This window comes from Alosa pseudoharengus, unplaced genomic scaffold, assembly GCF_046254945.1.
Source record: "Alosa pseudoharengus isolate Yale_2024_CS ecotype anadromous, Long Island Sound unplaced genomic scaffold, YU_APseudo_1.1 YU_APseudo_1.1_scf_13, whole genome shotgun sequence".
NCBI lineage: Eukaryota > Metazoa > Chordata > Actinopteri > Clupeiformes > Clupeidae > Alosa > Alosa pseudoharengus.
In genome coordinates this window covers 18698968-18721467 of record NW_027468598.1, presented here as the reverse complement: position 1 = coordinate 18721467, position 22500 = coordinate 18698968, and the positions used below count along the sequence as shown (strand labels likewise).

General features: G+C 45.4%; 1 protein-coding gene across 1 annotated transcript in view; it reads right to left on the bottom strand.

The window, feature by feature from the left end:
• LOC143121337 (neurobeachin-like) overlaps nucleotides 1–22500 on the bottom strand; it is a 280660-nt gene that overhangs the window by 217218 nt on the left and 40942 nt on the right. The window contains exon 2 of the mRNA XM_076281696.1: nucleotides 631–862. Within this exon, the coding sequence (XP_076137811.1) occupies nucleotides 631–862 (232 nt within the window). The remainder of the gene's footprint in view (nucleotides 1–630; nucleotides 863–22500) is intronic.

Sequence of the window (22500 nt, the reverse complement as noted above, 5' to 3'; positions counted from 1 at the left end):
CAGCCTCTCATTGCCATATACCTGCCGGTGTGGTAACCAGGGGCGCGTTTCCCAAAACCATAAGTTGCTAACCTGTTAGCAACTTAGTTGGTTGTCAAGGGAAAATTGCATTGCAGCTAACTTAGTTAGCAACTATGGTTTTGGGAAACACGCCCCAATAGTTCTCTGTGTCCACTCTACAGTACGGTCGTCACTTGGCTGGTCATGTGCTGCAACATGTGCAGTATACCATCATCACCCAAGTGTACTGTTATGTCCAGAACAGATAGTGTTGAAGGAAGAACACCAGTGGTAAGGACAGAGAAGTAAGAGCCCCAACACCAACTTCAGTTCGGAGGTTTTACAGGGTTCAGCAGTTTTACAAGTTAAAGCAGCGCAGCAAGCAAAAAGAAAAGTTGTGTGCTGAGGGAGAGAGACAGACAGAGAGAGAGAGAAAGAGGGAGAGAGATGATATGCAAAGAAGAAGAGAAAATTCCATATGCTGCATACTACATCAGTGTTTGATGTTGGGATTAGACAGCCAGCAAGAGAAAAAAAACGCAAAAAAAGAAAGAAAAAGAGAAAAGAAGTGCAAAAAAGAAGGGATCGAGAGAGAGCTTCGGCGGTAGCATCTGCTGCCAGCTGGCGTACCTGCGATCATGTCGTCGACGGCGCTCATCTTGAGCAACACCTGTTGGATGAGGCCCACCTCAGTGCTGGTCTGCAGGTTGCGCACGCTCTTGCGCAGGATGGCGGTGAACATGCTCCAGATCTCGGCCTGGCACGTCACCTGACAGTGCTCCAGCAGCTCCACCATGCAGCCGATGCTCTCCGCGTCCTGGATGATGAAGTTGGTCTCCAGGTCAAACTCACCGCCCACCAGCTGGACAGAGGAGAGAGAGAGAGAGAGAGAGAGAGAGAGAGAGAGAGAGAGAGAGAGAGAGAGAGAGAGAGAAGGGGAGGAAGACAGAGAGAGGAAGAGAGGGGGAGAAAGAGAGAAGGGGAGGAATAGAGTGAGAGACACAGGAAAAGAGAGGGAAGGAGAGAGAGAAATAGAGAGAGAATGTGAGACCTTGACATTTAAAAAACCCATGAGTCAAATAAGTGTAAAATGCAACCGACCCGTGTTGCCAACTGAAAACAATGTTTTAAACGTTATTTAACACAAGGGCCTATTTTACACACCATGTCCTCTCTTGAGGAGAGGGAGGGCAAGAGAAGGAGGGATGTAGAGAAGAAGGAATGTAGAGGGGAAGAGAAGAGGACTGAAATGAAAGGATGGGAGGAGAGGAAAGGAGAGGAAGTAACCACAGAAAAGGGGTGAGTAGCTATGGCTAACACAAAGAGGAGAGGAGAAGTTAGGGAAATGACGAAGGCTGGACAAGATGGAGGAGACACCAAGAGCAGGAGTTAAAGGACTTGATTAGACACAAATGAGAGACAAACATAAGTAGGGTACAGCAGAGGAGGACAAAGAGAGAAAGAGAAATTAATGAGCTGAGGAGCAAAGGACAAAGAGAGGAGGAGGCAGATGGAGACCCACCAGAGTGAAAAGATGGAGCAATATGGTGACCAAGTGAGGGAGAGAGAGATGAATGGATGGAGGAGTGAAGGACAAAGCAGGGGGGGGTAGAGAGGAGGAAAAAAAAGAAAATGAGATTGAAATGAGATCCACCAGGTAAATTTGTCAGACCCCCCCCCTCTTCTCCCACCCCCCTCTCCTCGCCTCTGTGCCCAATGATTGCATCTTGAGACTGGGCAGAAAATGAAAGTCTTTAGAACAGTTAATGGAGAACAAACTTTTCCTCCTATTAGAAATAAAGGAGAGCTGGGTGGGTGGAGGAAAGGGGACTCAGACAAGACGGAGAAGACAACCGACAATAAATCCCCCCACCAACCCAGCAATTGCCCTCTCCAGTCACACACAATCAGAATCATTAAGAACGCAGTAAACAACGATCAATGGCATTTTATTCTTGAGTGCCAAACGAGCATGAAATTGACTAGCGCCCGGTCTTGCTGCATGAGGACCGCAGGCGCCGCACACCTGAAGGGGGGCCTTCGGCGGCCGAGAGGGGAGTCAGTCACACGGAAAATAGGGTCCCAGGGGCAGCACAATGGCAAGCCCCTTCCACTGTCGCACAATGGCCTGAAATGGAGAGGCATTTCGGAAACTCTAATGATCTCAAGTCCCTGGGAAGTGGGCCTTGGTCGACTAGGCACAGGGGCATGGGGTGTCATTTTAGTGTGAAAGCATAAGATGTGTGGGGGAGTGGGTGTGAAACTCATGAAGACTCTTATTGAAAAAAAAACCTTCCTAACGATAGCCGAGTAAGGTCAAACTGCCTATTAGTGAGGAGAGGACTACCTCATATTCCCCTCAGTAATCTATACTGTGAGCTGTGGTGTTGGCAGGCGACGCATATGAATGGAATAAACGTCAGTCACCGGTGCCTACTGAGGACACTGGGAGGAGAGCGAGCCATTTGGCTTCTCCGGGTTGAGTGACAGGTCCTCTGTCGGCCGGCGAGCTCGCTCGGTGCCATGACAACCACTCGCTTGCTCGCTGCTTTCATTATGTGCAGGGAAATTTGCACGGGTGTGCATTAAGGTATCAAGCATTATGGCCAGAGAGAGAGAGATAGATAGATAGAGAGAGAGATAGAGATACAGAGAGAGAGAGAGAGAGAGAGAGCTGGAGCCAGACAGGCAGCCAAAGTTTAGATAAAAGATGGGAAGAAACCACTGAACAGGTACCAAGAAAACCTGACAAGCAATTTTTAAAAGGCGCACAGGGGAAGTTTGTTGGAGCCTTGAAGTATAGCAGCAACATATAAATTATTAAGGTTATCGACCCCCCCCCCCCCCCCCTTTCACATACCTCGTACAAAACACAGCCTTACTGTATATCCAGATAAATGAATGAAGCTCCAAAACCTCACACTTTGCAGTTGGGTGTCAGAGGATCTGGGAGAAGAATACTTCAAATTACCTGACCATCACTCAACTCTTCACACACACACACACACACACACACACACACACACACACACACACTGTTTGACACAAACATTAGGAGGGGCCCAATACTCTCTTTCACTCCTTGTTTGACAGGGTCTGCCCTCACATATCAGGCACTTCAACATTGCAGGGAGCTGAGGGTGAAAACCTGCCCAAATCCAATCACACTTTATTTGCTGTTGCAGATTTGTCTTGGTGAGGCAGTACACACAAGATTGTAAAGACACAACATTTTGGTGGAGTATATCTGTATGGACTGTGTGCATGATGAATTGTTATTGCATTTGGATTGTGCGCAGACTGTATATTTACACCCACAGACAGGAGAGTCTCTGCTGTACTCATACCAAGTCTCAAGACAAAAACTCTAAATAGGGTAAATGATAGACTGTGGTTCAAGGTGAATATGAACACCGCCCCCCCAGAAGGATCTAGAAATGGCTATGTCAGTGTGGAAAGGCTTTTAGCATGAACCACATGCTGTGGATCCTAGAGTGAGCCACACGTGCTCCCTCTACAGACCCCGTCCCTAGTCGTGCGATCAAACCTCACATCGCGTAGTCGACCTGGGCTGAACTGCTCCAATATTGGAACTAGAACTGTGGAAATTAAAATAAAAAATAAATTAAATAGACTGGCACAAATATCAGCATAGTGTTACATTTATTTCATTTGATTTATAAGGCATCATGTTGTTCATATCTACTATTACACTTGAGTTTGGTAACTGTACCAAGCTACAGTATCCAGTATTGCTATTAGGTCTTGGTTAGGTACTAGGTCTTAGGTCTAGGTATGATGCAATTCTGTGTCCTCACTTCACCATTCAAGTATTCAAAATATTTTACTGATATTTCTGAAACTCTACAGGGTCTTGTATGATGCAATGCTGTGTCCTTACTTCACCATTCGAGTATTCAAAAAAGTTTACTGTTATTTTTGAAACTCTACAAGGTCATCATCATCTTGGTTTACAGATATTATTCCTCAACACAGCATGCTAGTCAACATAGCCCCTAACCACACTGTACTTTGTGAACAACATGATGGTTACTAAAGTATGCAAAACACCCTTCAATACACTCCGTTGCCAACTCAGGGGCCTTCATTTAATCTGAAACTCACTAGTATGCAATGTGGCCAATATTGAATATAAATAATATAATATTTTACCATTAAAAAAGGGCAATGAGCAACAAGGCATGTACTGGATTTGTAGAATTCAAGTTTATTTATTTATTTATTTTTTGTTGTTGTTGTTGTTGTTGTTGTTGTTGTTGTTGTTGTCACAACTGTGTGTGGTTGGTTTTTGATTGGCCGCTGTTGGGAATCTCTATGGCACAAAGATTCTAACGCCTCTCCTGTGTGCCTGAAATTTGATATATCAGACATACTGCCTATGTAGGGTTTGGAATGGTTTGGAGATATTACACCTAATGAGCTAGTATAGGGTGATGCGGAAAATATATCTTTGAGGGTTCTTAAAAACAGAACAAAAAAAACATACAACACCTATATGACCGGTAGTAGTCATAAGGATGGAACATTTTAAGGGCAAATGACAGCTGGATGGTACACACACACACATACACATACACACACAAACACACACACACACACACACAAACCTATTACCCAATACTGACCCAATGCAGTGTAACCCAATCTGTCTGCTGACCACATATGTTTACCAAAGCAAACATGGCACAGCTGCATGCTCTTGTGAAGTGTGGCCGAGTCGATTGCTTTGACAGGCTGGACGTGCCACATCTGTTGGCGTGCGCCAGGCGATCTTATCAGGTAACCATGGCAGAAAGGAGTCGGGGCTAACCCGCAGCCACTGCTGCGTTGACGTGTGATGGGTTCTGGAGATTCAGTCTGGTTCATGAGGAGCGGCAGGGGCATCAGACTGGGGGTAAAACCACTACTGGTTATAGGGGCCCAAGGGGAGAGAGGGCCCTTGGAATATATTTTATTTTACCTGGGTTGAGGAACATGGGCGCCCATCAGGACTGCCTATGCAGGGGCCCAGGAACTTGTGCTACGCCCCTGAAGAAGCGCTATTTGGTCGGTGGTCTGCTCACGAAAAACATAAAACCAGAGGTCTCTACAGGCCATTCATTTGGGGGAAGCAGCTATGAAAGCAGTGCATCACTGTGCATAACCATAGAATGCTACAGGATTTCCATGAAATAATTCATCACTTCAGCCCATTGCCAGGCAACTGATGGTTAATGATGTAAAATGTATTCCAGGAGTATTTACCCCACGGGTAAAAGAAAATAGCTACAACACTGTGGGCAGAATTTGAGCAGAATATTTTTTAATGAGAATGTAACTGTGGACTCTTCTGTAGGTCTTAAAAATGAAAAAGGGACATTTAAAAAGGTTACAGATTAAGGCAGAGGAGTTTAATTTTCCTGACTGTTTTAACATGCGAATGTGTTCTACATTTTAAAATGGTCATCAACTTTAAGCCTTACTCTTCCAGTGTAGGCTTGCATAGATTTCCAATCTGTTTTGGTTTATGTTAATAGGTTATCCAATTCGATGCTTATTAGGCCATACCCCCAAATTCAATTCAGAAGTAATTGCTATTCTCTTAAAGGCCTTGGTGTATTGTAAATGTATTAACTGAAATGCAATGAAGTGAAACATGACATTGCAAAGGCCAGGAAAAGACCAGTTCCAGCTACAACTTGGACTAATGCCATGAGCAAGACCAACAGTGTGTCCAATCAGAGATCAATACAGAGATACCATATGGTGTACACGAAATATGTATAATATTAAGGATAGATCTTGAGTGGACTCACTAACTGATAAGGGAAGCTTTTCCGTAAAGGTCAGTGAGTAAAGTATAAGTATAAGTATAAGTATAAGTATAAGTATAAGTATAAGTATAAGTATACGTATATATACTCTTTTGATCTCTGCATTTATCCCAATCTGTGAATTAGTGAAACACACTCAGCACACAGTGAACACACAGTGAGGTGAAGCACACACTAATCCCGACGCAGTGAGCAGCCTGCTACAGCGGCTCTCAGGGAGCAGTGAGGGGTTAGGTGCCTTGCTCAAGGGCACTTCAGCCGTGTATATGGGCATTGGAGAGCAGTGCTTAACCACTTCCCCCGCCCACATTTTTCCTACTGGTTGGGGATCGAACCAGCAACCCTTCGGTTACAAGCCCGAAGCCCTAACCATTGGATTGGATTTCAGTTGTAATAGATTAAGACCTGTTTTGTGTAGACAATGTCTGCACACATGTGATTCAAGCTCTGTGGACATATACTGTAGGGACCATCAAGTGATTCTAATGAAGATTATGTGAAGTGAAGATTACAGCTTATTTGCCTCAATGGCAGAGCAAGGACCTCATGAATAGGATGTGCATTCATGATGGGAGTCGCAAGTTTCTTTTACTCTTGAAAAGGCATTTTAAAAACAAATCACAGTTTTAAATTGCTGAATACATAACTTCATTTAGCAGTGCCGCTAATGCCAAATCTTTTACATTATGGAACAAATTAAAGCTAAACTGTGCAAACCCCCTCTGGGTTTCTTGCAATAATATTTTCTTTTAGGCACTGAAACACAAAAAGGATAAAAAAATTAAAAATGCTCAATCATTTTCTCTCATCTTGGGTTTAGACTTTAATTAATTTTCTGCTATTACTGCAAGCTCAACAATGACAAATGTGCTCTGAATGAACAAAGGATAGGCAGAGAACTTGGCAGCAACTCTGACAAATGTAGTGGTAGTGGACTAAGAAGCCATCCCTCCCTATTTAATCTGCGGAGTCTTTGGAATGCAGAGGGGAAGCACAGGTTGGGTGAAAATCAGATAATATGCCCGAGCTGTTTATTGATTTCACAGTGTATCATGTAATCCACATCATCAGAAAGGGCAGTCAGGATCAGACTGGTGGCTACATGCAGGTGCTAAACTGGACATCATTCTGCAAGTCAGAAGTGCAGCTATATGCTTGCACGTGCACTCTCTCTCTCTCTCTCTCTCTCTCTCTCTCTCTCTCTCTCTCTCTCTCTCTCTCTCTCTCTCTCTAGACTATATAATTAAAGAGAACTATATTCAATGTGTACTACATTCTTTGTATACTATATTTCTTACCATTACATCTGTATGTAAGTGAAGGTCTTCACATAAAACTAATCAGAACTGAAATAACCGATGAAGGATCCATTGTGGCCAAGTGACAAGCAAAACCTTGCTTTGCTGTGCTGTGTAGCCCCATCTGAATGCCACATTCTGCTCGCATTCCCCCAGCTCGTGCCGAACTCCACTGACCGATCATTTACTTGTGTGTGGTTTCGCCAGAGGCCAGCATGAGTCTGTTGGGCAGATCACTTTAATTTCACCCGCCGCAGATGAGCAATGGCTCACGGCACTGAGCACCAGAGTAGGGAGAGAAGAGAGAGAGGGAGAGATAGAGAGAGGAGGAGGAGAGAGAGGGAGAGGAGGGGGGGGGGGGGCATGAAGAAAGAGGAGCAAAATGGTCCAGACGTGGAGACTCAGACTGGGCAACCCACTATGCCCAGAAAATTGCACCGCTCACACAAAGACACACACCTACACACGCATATGTACTGTTCATACACTCACACCTGGACACATACCGTACAAATTCACACACACACACACACACACACACACACACACACACACACACACACACACACACACACACACACACACACACACACACACACACACACACACAGAGACCGCTCTTTGTAAAGGAGTGTTAATTGTGGACTCGGCTGCCTGGGAGTCATTTGTGTCCATTGTGCTTCAGAAAGTTAAAACGAAGAGAAAGAAAATTACATCGAAGAGAAAAAAAATAGCGAGAGAGAGAGAGGGTGAGTGGGAGAAGTAAAAGCTTGCCTTGCAGCCCTGTGGCCATTACTGAAGCAGAGTTAATCACTTTCCATTCATATCATGGCCGCCGCTCAAGTTCTCAGGGGATGATGCCCTGCCACCTCCATCCGGCTCCATCCTCACACCAGTTACACTGTGCAGACCTGCGCCGGGCGAACACCCCCAGAGACTCCGCTCTGATAAATGACTGCACTCAATGTACGGCGATGTCACTTTAGATCAAACATACCAGAGACAGTAAATGAATAGAGAAATACATCTATGAGGTAAATATCTGTGTAAGTGTTTCAGGACACTAGGAGAGGAGCTCCCACCGTTTTGTTAAGTTTGTCGACTCCGCCTGTCTGCTTGTTGTATTTTGGCAATCATGACCAGGGTGCAGAATCAACTACAGAGGAGGAAAAACTGCAGAGGAATTATGTCTGTCTCTGCTGGAGGAGAGAAAGAATGAGAGCGCTGGCTGGAGAGAGAGAGAGAGAGAGAGAGAGAGAGGGAGAGAGAGAAAAAAAGGATGGAACACTCTTCCCTAGGGAGAGAGAGGAAGGAAGACTAAATTTTGCCTCGGGGGAGAGAAAATTCAGCTGCACCACAAAAAATTGCCCTCTTTTTTGAGGGATTCCCGCTGACACTTCAGCACCTATCCAAAGTTAATTTGCATACAACAGCTGATAGACTGCAGCAAATCAATACTACAGATTTGGTGACTGTGCCTTTGGAGGGAATATTTGACATACAGTAGTGTGTGTGTGTGTGTGGTATTATATGTATTAAATGGCTGCAATGTGTAGGATAAATAACTCTACAAAGCTGGTCATTGTCAGCACTTCCTAACATGCGTTAGAGGTTTGCTTGGTGGATGATGGATGATGACCGCAGTGGCACCTGTCAATCACTAAATTTGCCTCGACACACACACACATACTGTATATGCAAACACATGCACACACACACACACACACACACGCACACACACACACACACACACACACACACACACACACACACACACACACACACACACACACACACACACACACACACAAACACACACACACACACAGTGATGAACAGCTAATCACTCTCAACGTGGTGTAATCAAGGTCAGAAAAGCGTTAATTATATGTAATGGCCACCATTTCCAAATGGCCCACTTGATGGGTCTCTAGCTTTAGAGATGACAATTTTGCTCTGCTTCAAAGGCAGCTAATTGATTGGGGACTCTCCTTTCAAAAGGAAGTGCACATTCACCACAGCCTTGACTCACTTGTGTGGACGGGATCCTTTTGAACATGTGAGTGACAGCATTTAAGATGAGAAACAAGAGGCTTCATGAAGGCTAATTATGCGTAAGAGCGAACCCCATTTATCACCAGTGCCCATGTGCATACCTCACGATTTTAATAAAATTTCACAACAGAATTTAATACACAGCCAATGACGTGCAATCAGTTCAGATAACCTATTTGTGATCTTCGTTATGGTTAGTAATTATATTGAATAACGTTTGCTGACACAGTGAACTCATTGGATGGGAAGTATTCTTGCCAAAGCTCACATAAATCTAAGACATTATTAAAAACATGAAACAAAATTGACATGAAAGTAAAAAGGGCATAAAACCTGACATAATAGGTAAAAAATAAATGAAAATCTGTGGCTAGAGGGCTACAAGATCAAGCATATTTGGAAAGAAAATTACCTACTCCACTCTTGAAACAAATGTGTTAGAAACAACACAAACTGTGTTGTCCCTATCTGGACATAGAGATGTGTTAAAAAAACAAGACAAGTTCAAATTCATTTTAAGAGTGTATATTGATAGGCATTCCCTATTTGATATTCATGCACAAAAATAAAACTATATTGCCAGGTTGATATTCCACATAAACATGTCCACTGATTCTAATGCACATCCATACTGGTTCAAATCTGCACACACATCAGCCAGCATTTTCTTTGGCTCTGCACTGTTTTACTCTCCAGGCCTGGAGCCACCTGCATACCTGTTCCAATTACAGGTTCCTCCTTAGTAAACATGGCCACATGCATACGGGGCTTTTGTGGAGTGCCGTCCGGAGCAGGCAGCGGGCATACTAATGAGGAACACTCGAACCCCCCGGAGACACACGTGGGCCTGGCCTAAATGGAGGACAGACGTTATTGGCATTCTCATGGGGGGTAAATCGCAAGCAGTGGCGTCAAGAGAATCCTTGGAGAAGAGAACAACAGAGAGAGAGAGAGAGAATGAAAGAGAGAGAATGAAAGAGAGAATGAAAGAGACAGGGGACAGATAGGGAGCAGAGGGGCCTCCATCCCTAGTAGAGCAGAGAATATGCAGTGCAGGGGAGCGGACAGTCAAGTTGAGCCGCCAGGAAGCCAGCCTTTTACACGTCGCTTACGGACCCTGTGGTCACACACACACACTGTGGACACACACACACACACACACACACACACACACACACACACAGTCTCTCAGGGGATGGCTAAATGCTGTGGTGGACTGCCATTCAGATGCTAGATGGCTTGCCCTTCAAGTTTATGACAATCTGCCAAACCGCCCCTCAAAGCCACAAGGGCAATACATTTGCATCCTGATTACCACAGTCAAGCACCAGGACCAAAGACCATTTAACACACACACACACACACACACACACACACACACACACACACACACACACACACACACACACACACACACATCAGAACTTCCCTTTCCATCTTCAGACAGCTCTTATACAGTAGATTCCATCAAGGCTGTGAAGATATTCAGACGGCAAATGGTTTGTCCTTCAGTCTCTCTAATGGGTCTAACCACCCATCAAAGCCACCACATGCAACAATTTCCATCTATTTACCTGAAACATATGGCGTGTGCACTCGGGATGGGAGGCCATTTACTGCAAATGGAACCAGCAATCTAAACATGTGCAGGATGGACGATATGCACGTACACATGCACACACACACGCACGCACACACACACACACACACACACCTGCACATCTTTACTAGTCTTACCCACACTAGTCAATATCGTATGCATTATTCTACACAAAAGATTCATCCTAATTGTTAATTAATACAACAGACACTATAAATCTCAAGAGACCGTATAAGTGTTGTGGATTTCTGTGAGCAGGGAAAACATGCGGGTTTGTTTCCCTCCCAAGAGTGAGACAGCGAAAGATGGTGATGGATAAAGGAGCTGGACCGATAGGCACCGCTACTCTCTCTGGACTCCAGCCCTCTCTGCATTCACCCAGCCACCTCCTCCAGTCTTATCATCCACATCTCCACAGTCTATTGTCTGAGATGGACGCTTTTGTACGGGGGCCTCAGATAGCCGATATACGTTTTCACTCCGACCATAGAGAGAGTTCCAGTAAAGGGCTAAGTCACCACCAACTCCAATGACTCCAATGGCGACACACAAAGCCCGAGTAGACAAAACACACAAAGAGGATGCTGGGAGTTCAAGCGTCGGAACACACAATGGGAGGCAGTCTGGCTCTGGCAGACCTCAGAAACAGCTGAGCTTTTTCTCTTATCTCTGCGCACTACTGCTGTGCAAAAGGGCCCAGCTAAAGGCAAGCCGTAAAAGTGTCCAAAATCACGACAGGACTACTGCAGTCAGTAGAGGTAGTGCATTAGGAATATCAACTACACTTGAAGAGAGAGAGAGAGAGAGAGAGAGAGAGAGAAGGAGAGAGAAGGAGAGAGAGCACGAAGAGTGGTGGTAAATTCTTTCGTCCCTTAAATGTCCCTCATGGTGAGAACTCCATGTGTTCCTACATCTACTGATTCAGTCACAGCGCAAGAGACTCATGCAGCCTCAGATGTGACAGGGGGATCAGACATTTCATCTTTGGGATTTTTGGCTTTAGGCACAACTTCTCCAGTTAATCCATACTGGTCCCAAAACTGGGACAACAACCTGCAATGACAGTGAGATCAAAAAGCCTCAATATACTGACTGCTGACCTGTGGGTGTAACTTGCTGTTGTCCTCTATTAGTTGCAAATCCATAGTGACCATCAGTATGAGAATCAATGTCACTTTGATGTACAAGTGGGAGAAGTAGGCTACAACTCCAACAAATTGCTTAATGAACTTAATCCTTTCACACAGCTTCAACAGGCAGCAGTGATGGATTAATGGCTTCAGAACCGCCACTCAACCATATACAGACAGCTCTCCTGAGTGACGCGGCACTTGGCAGCTCCTGACTACACCCTCCCCCCCCAACCCAACCCCAACCCCAACCCACACACACACACACACACACACACACACACACACACACACACACACACACACGTGCATACACATACACACACACACACACACACACACACACACACACACACACACACACACACACACACACACACACACACACACGTGCGTACACATACACACACACACACACACACACACACACACACACACACACACACACAGACCCTGCTTCCCGTCCCCGTGAGCTGGCGAGACAGATTAGTGTCTCAGGCAGTGCAGGTATCCTGCGCTCTGGAGAAAAGCTCTAGTTCTCCACCTCACCCAACACACACACACACACACACACACACACACACACACACACACACAATGGCAGATAAGACTTGATTGGGCTGTGTCAAAACCCACCCACCCAATCTACTGCCTCTACCTGGTGGAGTGTGCCTAGCCAGGTGCCCGGGAGAGAGGAAGTGAGGTTGAGGGGGTCGGGGTGGTGGGTTGGGGGTGATGTCAACTAGAAGTGGAGGAGCCTGATGCTATTTAAAAAGCCCACTGGAGGTTAATGAGATATTTTAGCTCAGAGATGGCAAGAGAGAGAGGGAGTGAAAGAGACAGAGGAGACAGAGAGAGAGAGTGAGAGAGAGAGAGAAGGGGAGAAGGAGGAGAGGGGGGGTGTGGAGTTTCACAAGTAGTGGCAGCGTATCTAGGGCAATCATGGGAGCATGGAAGAGAGGAGGAGAGCGGAGAGGACGTGGAGAATCACTCTCAGGGCTACATGACGACACGCCGGTGCCATCGGGGCAGCAGCTTTCAGAGGAGCGACTGGCACTGATTGAACAGAGGCCATGGGATTGATGTCAACAACATCAAAGCTTTCAGCAGACACTTCTCTTAGAGGGTCTGCCGCAAGATCTCCAAAAAGGGAATCACATTGCAGTGATTTGGCATTCGTTATGTTTATTTCATTGTTGCAGTTTTCATAGACCTTGCCAAGAAACTTTGTCATTGACCTTCATGCCCGACCAGTTAAACCGCAGAGGCACAGGGTCACTGGTTTTGAGGTAGTTACAAGATATTTATTAGACATTTATTACATAGGGGTGTATATTGCTCATAAATGTTATATTGCAGCATTGCTTTAAGTTCATGTTGTTAAAATGCTTTCTGGCAGCCTACGGAGTTCAGCATCATAAACGTTGGCGCTATAAGAGTCCTCCCTTTCTCTCCAGCAGCGTCAGACACAGATGGGTAAATCCAATGGTCCCTGACTGCAAATAACCCTGACCAATCCCTTTTACTATGTAATCAAATCTGAATTGATCGGTGGGAGAGGCTAAATTAGCACCGTCATATGTGTGCCTTTAGCGCTCCCTTTACTCTGCACTCGTCCCTCTGACCGTTCCTCTTCTCTCCTCTCTGTTCTCTCTCTCTCTCTCTCTCTCTCTCCTCTGTTCTTTTCTTCTTCCAATTATTTTTTTCATCCCTCTCTCACCCCCCTCCACCACCCCGCCATGCTTACCCTTCTCTCCTCTTTCTCTCCTTTCCTTAGCATCCAGTGGGTGTCACAGACTCACTGTCACCATGGCGACGGGCATCGCAGCGCAGGCTGTGGAGTGGGTACGGCGGCGGCGGTGGCGAGTCATCAACAGTGGGCACCACACGGCGTGAAGATAAAACCGAAGCGATGGCCTATTTACAGGAGAGGCCTGCTGAGAGGCACGCAGCAACAGACCTCCTCCAGAAAAAAAACCAGCCCACGCACCACATATGAACTCACAAACACACAAATATAAAAATAGAAAGAACAAAAATAAAATAGAAATAGAAATAGAAACAAGCAATGCAGAAGGAGACGAGAGGATGAGGCATAGAGCCATTTCCATACATCTAGATTCCAAATCTAAATTCCATACATCTAGATGAGCTGTTACCTTGATAATGAGATGGGTACTCTCAAGTGGCCTTTCAGCACAGCACATAAACAGTGACCCCCACCTGACTGTCATAGTCTCACCTGAAGGGTGATGGGCTCTAATTGCATAATGTACTAGACAGGCTTGAGTGGAAGAACATAATATAAGAATAACATACACAACACAACAGAGACGTTTGGCTAAGTTATTCCACACGGTTCTTCCCATTTCTTCCTAAATGAGATCTAAATGGGTTCAGCAGAGCCAAGACAAACTCACACAGCCCTGAGTTTTAGCACACAGTCTGGCAGTAATGGGCTCTCTACACCTCCAACTGCTCACACAATGAACGTGAAAAATGCATTAGTCTGCTGCTAACCCTGCAGAGCACCAGCCCAATGACATGGGAATAATATGATGCTGTCGGTCTGGTAACGTTTCTTCAGCTGAATTTGGTTGAAAATTCAGATTTTGAAGAAAATGTTTTCATTGAGTCACTTCAAATAATCCTGATAATAAATTAAGACAATATGAACAATTGGGCTTTTTTTAGTTTGGGATAATTGACACTTGTTGATACCCTGGAAATCCAGAGTTCTCGAGAGGATAATTTGAATTTGCTCAGTGAGTCACTCTGGCAATCAGTAATGATGCTCATCACCTATGCCCATGGAGCTGAGCTGTACCAATCACATCGGTGTATCTGATATAGGCGGGCCAGAGGCGAGCTAAACAGATGACGACAGCGCTGCTACATCGAAGTCCGGAATCAGTCAGTAAACATTGGTCGTAGGTGTTATCCAATTGTGTGCAGTGATATTTTCAAATGCATGCTTGGTGACGCCCCTCGAGCTGGCCCATTTTCATTACTCATAGCCAGACCCCAAATCTCTCTAGATTTGGGTCTGGATTTCCAGGCTAACCTGATGATACTTCCTTCCAACTCTGACTGACTCTGAAGGTCAGACAAAAGGAAGACAGTTGGGGAGAACGGGAGAGGGAACGGGAGAGGGAGAGAGGAGGAGAGAAGAAGAGATTGTGCATTAAGGTGATCCTCTGTAAGAGGACAGACGAGGAAGAGAGGGTGTGCATGTGTGGGGAGGGAAAGAGAGAAAGACAATTAGACACACTGGGTTTCCAGCTGTGTAACAAGATATCAGATAGACAGATCTGGCTCGTCATTTTTTCTCTCTCTCTGTGTCTATCTCTCTTTCTCTCTGTCTTTAATTCTCTCTCTCTCACACACTGTCACACTCTCACACACACACACTGATAAAGGCACGCAGACACACAGAGACAGATACACACCATGGGAAAAAAAGGATGTTCTCACATATGAGTGCAAAGCTGTCTAGCTAGGGGGTCTAGCAAAAATAATTGTTTGACAAGTGGCAGACAGTGAGCCATCAAGCCCACAGATTGCTCTGATGTGCTTGAGGAAGCAGAACCGTCCCTGGAAGTGAAACTCTAAATATTTACAGAGTCGGCAGCTTCTTGGCCACACACAAAACAACCCCCCCACACACACACACACACATACACACACACACACACACACACATAAAAACAACTGATAAATTAAACGTGGGTGCTTCCAACGTGCCAGTCCTTCAACTCAGTTCTTCAAAGACACTTTCTGAGGCCCGTAATCACCTTCCAAATTGATTCTCCCTCCTGATTTTTAATCTAACACGCATAAACATGTTCTGTGTGTTGACTGAACAAAGCATCCAGGCAAGGTCACCTCTCTATAAGATTGAAAATAGCTTTGGATTTAAAAGACTGGATTGATATGGCAAAACAACTTCCGAATGCTTAAGATGACGGTACATTTCTTAACTGTCTTTCATTGCAAGGTCAGACACCAGTGTGTGTGTGTGTGTGTGTGTGTGTGTGTGTGTGTGTGTGTGCGCGTGTATGTGTATGTGTGTGTGTGTGTGTGTGTGTGAAGCATATGTCTGCCGCAGAGGCCACTGAGACTCTTAGCCATATTTCTTTCCCTTGCCCCCTCTCTCCCCTCCCCATCTTGTATAGTCGGACAAATAAATCAGAGATGCAATAACAGCGGCCATTACTCTGCGTCTCGCCGAGACTTCGCTTAGCCATCTGCAGAGTGATTTTTTCCCCTTTCCACAGTATTCATCAAGTATTCAAAAAGCCATTGATCTCCCTGCAGACAGAACATTTTTAGCAACCGGTAGAGCCAGAGAGAAGGGGAGAGAGAGGAAGATAGGGAGGAAGGGAGAGGCAGGGGAAGGGAGGGGATGTTCTCTCTTTCATTTTCCTCCTCTCATGTCTGTCATGTCGTCAGAACTCTGACATTCCGTTCTCCTCTTGATGTCTTTTCCGGACTGCTCTCGTCATTTGGTCAGGGCAAGGCCGTAGTCATGATGTCAACATTGGGGGGGACCAAATCTGTGGTGGGGTCTGAGGGACCCCCAAACAGAATTTCAATACATTTCCTACCATGCAAAAATATTATTAAAAATCACAAACAAGTCGTTAGTTAGGTCAGTCAATTAGGTTATTCCAAACTCATCTTATGATAACCTCTATATTACACAGAATGTGGTTCTTTTACTTATTACTTAAACCTGAAGATTTTTTTAAACTAAGGATTATACTCATAGGTTTGGAGCCTAATAAGATTTTGTCTTTTAATTTAGATTTTATTATGCTGGCGGCTAATCACACAATTTTAACGTAGTTTGAAAGGGACAGGATTCAGGAATAGGCTACTAAGACAGGCCCCTCTTCTGTCTGACTCACCTCATGTTACCCCTGTATGCATTATAGACTGGCTTCTGACAGAAATTACGTTTTGTGACAACATGTAGAAACACTAGGCCTACTACAGCCTTTAATTGGTGAATGGAGGTGCAAATTCCTTTCTTTGGTTATTGTCCGCGATTCACATTAACTGTAGGATATCACGTATTGTAAACGTCGCCACATTTGATCACGTTTTGCCTGCATGGATGCGCGATTGAGTGCGCATCTAAATAATATGCAAGATGCAACAATCATTTCTAAGAGGCCTATACACGGTAATTTCTGGCATTACTACTAGCATATGAATGCATTATTTATGTTGAAAGACGTGAAAGAAATGACACAGGCTTGCACAAATTCATCATTTAAAATAAAACGTTTCACTTTCGCTATCATTGCGAGAATAGGCTACAATATGGAAAATGTTCCCTTTCAGTCTGATCGGCTCCAAACATGTATGGGATTTCCTTAGCCTGTGCTACACCTTTCCAAGAAGTTTTGTGAAAATTGTACCGGTAGCTTTTTGCGATATTGTTGACAGCCCTACCTCACCGCAGTAGGGTGCAGTAAATGGAAGCTTTTTTGAACAAAAAACGGAAAATCACCAGGACAAACCACTAAGGGGTGTAGGCTACTCTGGAACCATCACTAATGTGTGCGTTATTTACGTTTGATTACATATCAGATACGTGTTGGTTTCCTGTAGGCCTAGTATAGCGCTTTATTCTTTCTTTATTTTTCTATGTCCGAATATTGGGGGGGACATTTTGGTCATATTTGAATATTGGACCTCAATGTCTATGGTGACTACGGCCCTGGGTCAGGGGCTAAGATGCTACTATGTTTTGAACAACCATATTTTTTTTACATTTTAAAAACTAGCTAAACAGCTCTTAACATTAAAGGCTCTACAAATGACTGCTCAAGCACCTACCAACAAAGCGTAAAACGGGCATACTACAGTATGTTATTTTCAGGCATGGTTTATGTGCAGAGGCAGAGATTTATGTTAACGGCAGAGGAGACACTTCTCAATATTTATACAAATGGATCCTAGCCAGTGGGTGAACAGGTGTATCAGGTAGTTGACCTGAATTATGAAGAACAACACCAGTGGCGAAAAAGCACAAGGGAGTCATTCATCTTTAGACGAGGCAAAAACCCAAGAGGGTTGATTTATATCATCCATATTGAACCGGCCTGCTTAAAGTTTGTGTTGTGTAGCATGAGTGTGTGCGAGCATGTATTAGTATGTGTAAGCGTGTTTTGCACCTGCACTCGAGGCGTGTGTGTGTGATGCATTGTTGGCAGGGCGTCTATGCTGACTGGAGGCATCCTTGCACAGCTAACGAGCTAATGAGGCATCCAGGCATGAGCCAACCTCATTAACACACCACCCTACCTGAAATCACTCACGCCACCACGCCCAAATTAGGCTGCCAAAAATTACCCATCTGTTTGTCTGAGGCGGAGACGACTCGATTGCTTGCTCGACGCGGCGAAGGCTCAGGAAAAAACATACGACGTGCGACGAGACAGAATCAGCGAGAAATGAAGTCAGCACACCTCAGGTCACCAAACAGTGGACTCTATTTGCTGTGTGTCAGAGGTCTCCAATGACCAATGATTTAAACCAATCAAGATGAATCGCAAGAGAGACAGAAAGTTGGGGGCGCTGTGGCGCAACTGGTTACAGTGCCCATACCATATTTGGGTCCACGTGCCCACGGTAACCCTGGTTCAAATCTGACCTGGGTCATTTCCTGATCCCACCCCATCTCTCTCTCCCACTCGCTTCTGGTCATTCTTTTCACTGTCCTATCAGATTAAAGGAATAAAAGCCCCCTAACTCGGCCACCAATAGGGCCACCAACAGGATTGTTATGTCAAAACCTGTTACGTTCCTTTGTGGTCTCGGCACGATGCAGAGGGAAAAGGGAGCTTCTTCTTGTCAGATGGGGGTGATTATTCTCCCTTTTGCAGGGGGAAGGTAGATGAATTGCAGACGGTGTAGTCTAGCGAAGTCAAGTGGAACGAAGCGAAGCGACGCCTCTGTGAGCACAGAATGCAAGATGAGGCCTGACGTGGGCTGGCTTGTGTCTGCATGATCGGCGGGGCTCGGCTCTGGAGAGAAGAGGTCTCAACCTCCGCCTCTAAATCCCATCCGTCCGGTCGGTCTGCGGCCCCCTGATCTCACTGACCCCGCTGAGCGCTGTGACAGACACATCGTCTTGGAAACTCTCTGACCTCAGTGACTGGACTCAAGAGCCCAATGGGAAGATGCAATTTCACTTATGTGTTCTTTTTTTTCTAAACCTGTGCTGTTCAAGGGAGGCCTTATTGGGCAAAGTTAGGCAAAAGAAAGATCTGCTCACTGTTAGATGCTCTCATAAACTTTATTCCACAGCATTTTGATCTTATAAAACTTTGTAAAATCATATCACAAAGCAGACTCAGGTATTCATTACACAGGTGACTGTGGTTCACATGAAAGTTTTGCTTTTAATGTTTTGCCTTCTCACACCCAAATCTCTGTTCATGGTGAGGATGCCTAAAATGCTACAAAGCTCAGGAAGTAGCTCAGGAAGGCGGGGTTTACTAATGCAGCTGTCTGCACGGAAAAAAAACTTCACATGGACCACAAGGCAAATCATTTAAACACTTATGCATAATAGAAACTTTATTCCTAATGGATTAGCCTTCCCCTCCCTCACATTTAGAGCAATCTAGAGACTACTGCATTGACACACATGCATACACACACACAAACACAAGCACACACACACACACACACACACAAACACACACACACACACACAGGCACACACCCACACACACACACAGGAAGGGCTTTTTTTTATTATCTGCTTCATAATTGTAAGCTATGACTCATATCTTACTTGCCTTCATCTCAGTTTAAAAACAACCGTTTTATTTGGGGCTAAAAGAACACAGTCTTCTTCTGTTGGCCCCAGAGCACATCAGAAGAGCATCTGCATCTTTACATAACACACACCGTTTCTCCACTCCTGAAAAAAACTATTTTCGCATTAATGGCTGAGTTATAAATAGGACCTGAGCTACAAACTAACCCACCAGCTAGGGAGAGAGCTGGAGCTAGCGTTCCTAACAGACCTTTAAGTCCAATCAGCTCTCAGCTCCCCACACACTCTTTCTGCCTACTGCAAAACAACGAGTCCATAGTTTGCCTGCTCCTGTTTCATTGCCATCGTATAGGCAATAACCCCCCCCCCCCCCCCCCCCCCACTGACAGAGTTGGAAAAGTTCAGCTTCAGAAAGTAAAAGTCCAACCACATACTGTATGTGCCAACCATCCACTTAAGCCAGCTTATTCTAATTACAGTAATAATCAACAACAATCTTCAGCCAGGTAGAGCAGCTAATTGATCAAATCACCTGTGTTTTGTGCACTGCACAGGTAGAACTTTTTTACATTTCTGGAAAACTCCACCAGCAAGTAGGAAAAAGCCATTCTCCAGGGCCTGATGTGTGTTATACAATTAGCTCTCATCAGAGAGCAAATTAGATCAAATTATGAGAAACCCTCAGCTGTCGAGGTGAAGTCATTTGAGTTGCATTCAAGAGGAAAGACAGAAGTCTTTGCAGCAGAGCCACATGTTTACAATACCGATTCCTCCACCTGGGAGCAAGAAAGAGAGAGAGAGAGAGAGAGAGAGAGAGAGAGAGAAAACTGAATACCTAAAAGTGTGTGGAACCCGAGGGGAACAAAGGTTGTTTTCATTAGCCTGTATCCACAGGTAATAAATTAGCCTATGAATCAAATCCAAGGGCAACACTATAAAGATGCAATGGTGCAGGCCCATACGCCACAGCGAACACTCAGCATTAGAATCAGCAGAGCGGCGATGCTCTGAGGGCTTAATGATGTCTGGGTGGCGGGGGGGCTGGGGGGTGTTGTTGAAGTTTGCCTGGAAAGCCCAGGAGGGCCGCAAATTGAGTGTGGGATCAAGCAGGCACGCTCACTCAATCCACGAGTGTTTAAGACAGATGAGGTAACCTCTGTGTGTCGGGAGAGGAGAGGAGGGGGGGGGGCAACCAATCCAGCGGCGTTCTCGACAGACTGCACATTTGGAGGATGCTGTGCTTAGGGCCCAGATGTCCACGCTGAGAATAACACGGAAAAGTGCCCCTGATCAAATCAAGCTGTAAGCCATTCACCCTCATAGCCTGGGCTATGATTTTCCAGTGAAGAGACGCCAAGCGTCACGGAGCACAGCGCATCCGGATCTGGGACAGACCAGGGCCAGATGTGGCCCTTAATCAGCCGCCGTCGTCTGACCAAAGAGGAAAGAGAGGCCGAGCGTCATGGATGTAAATCAAAATCCTAGATAGTACGGTACAGCATCCTCTGGGGGTGGATCCGGCGAGGAGTCGGCTGGCATCCGTTGCCTGGTCAAGCTACTCAGCAACACAGCACAGAGGAGACCTGCAGCAGCTAAGGCTCCAGGGTTCATCTAAGGTAAAGGAGAGGAGTAAGTCCACTCTGTGCAGGGAGATAGCAATAGAGTATTACAGCAGGAAGGCCAGAACTGGCAGCCACAGGTATTTGATATTCACGATAAGAAGGCGGAAGATTAGGAAATAGTTATAGATTCACACTCCATCTTTTTCTAACTCACACAGAGAGGGAGGGAGGGAGGGAGAGAGAGAAAAAGAGAGAGAGAGGGAGAGAGACAGAGAGAGAGTGACTAGAACTGACAGAGCCTAAACAGCTGCACTCACTGCCAGAAAAACTGAGTGTGAGTTTCAGCACCACGGACAGCTCCCAGCCCAGCCAACTCCAACTAGGCCCAGACACACGAGGAGGACCCTCCTCTCCTTTGCATGCAGATGAGCTCAATTATGTTAAGCTATTCCTCCACCACTGAGTCAACACAACCACCACGGCGCTCCTGGACTCTTATACATGCTATTGATCTGAGCAAGGCCGTCATGGATTGATTGACAACTGTCTGGGGATGTAGATGCTGTGCTGGGGGGTAACCTGTTAACCAGCACAAAAACACTCCCAGAGATGATTGAGACAGCTGTCACTCTGGGCATCCTTAAAGCTCATTACACTGGCAGCCAGGGGAAATAGTACAACTATGTTACTTAAGAAATAAGCCCCAAGAGGCCATAGGTTCCAGTGATTATAAAATAGCTAAGGGGCATTGTCTTTGAAAATACATGCGTACTATGCACACACACACACACACACACACACACACACACACACACACACACACACAAACACACACACACATACAGTACACACACACACACAAAGACACTCACCGGAATATTTACATTCATACCTGTACACAAACACGACTTTATGTAAAGACTATCTGCAGCATGCCGGTATGCATACATACACCTTCCCTGTCACTCACAAACAAGCACATAAACAGCACTGATAAACAGCACAGGGAAACTCACACATAAGTGTCATACTGTATGTACAAGCACACATTCAGAGGAGAGTGTATGACATGTGGCATCTCTGTGTGGAGAGCTGAACACACACACACACACTGGACTGGGTGCCTTTCATCTGTGGCATGTTTCCAGTTTTTAATCAGGCCTGTTTGAAACGCACTGCCATGCTGTTGCCACTGTTAAATGAAGATCAAAGCCTAATAGCAC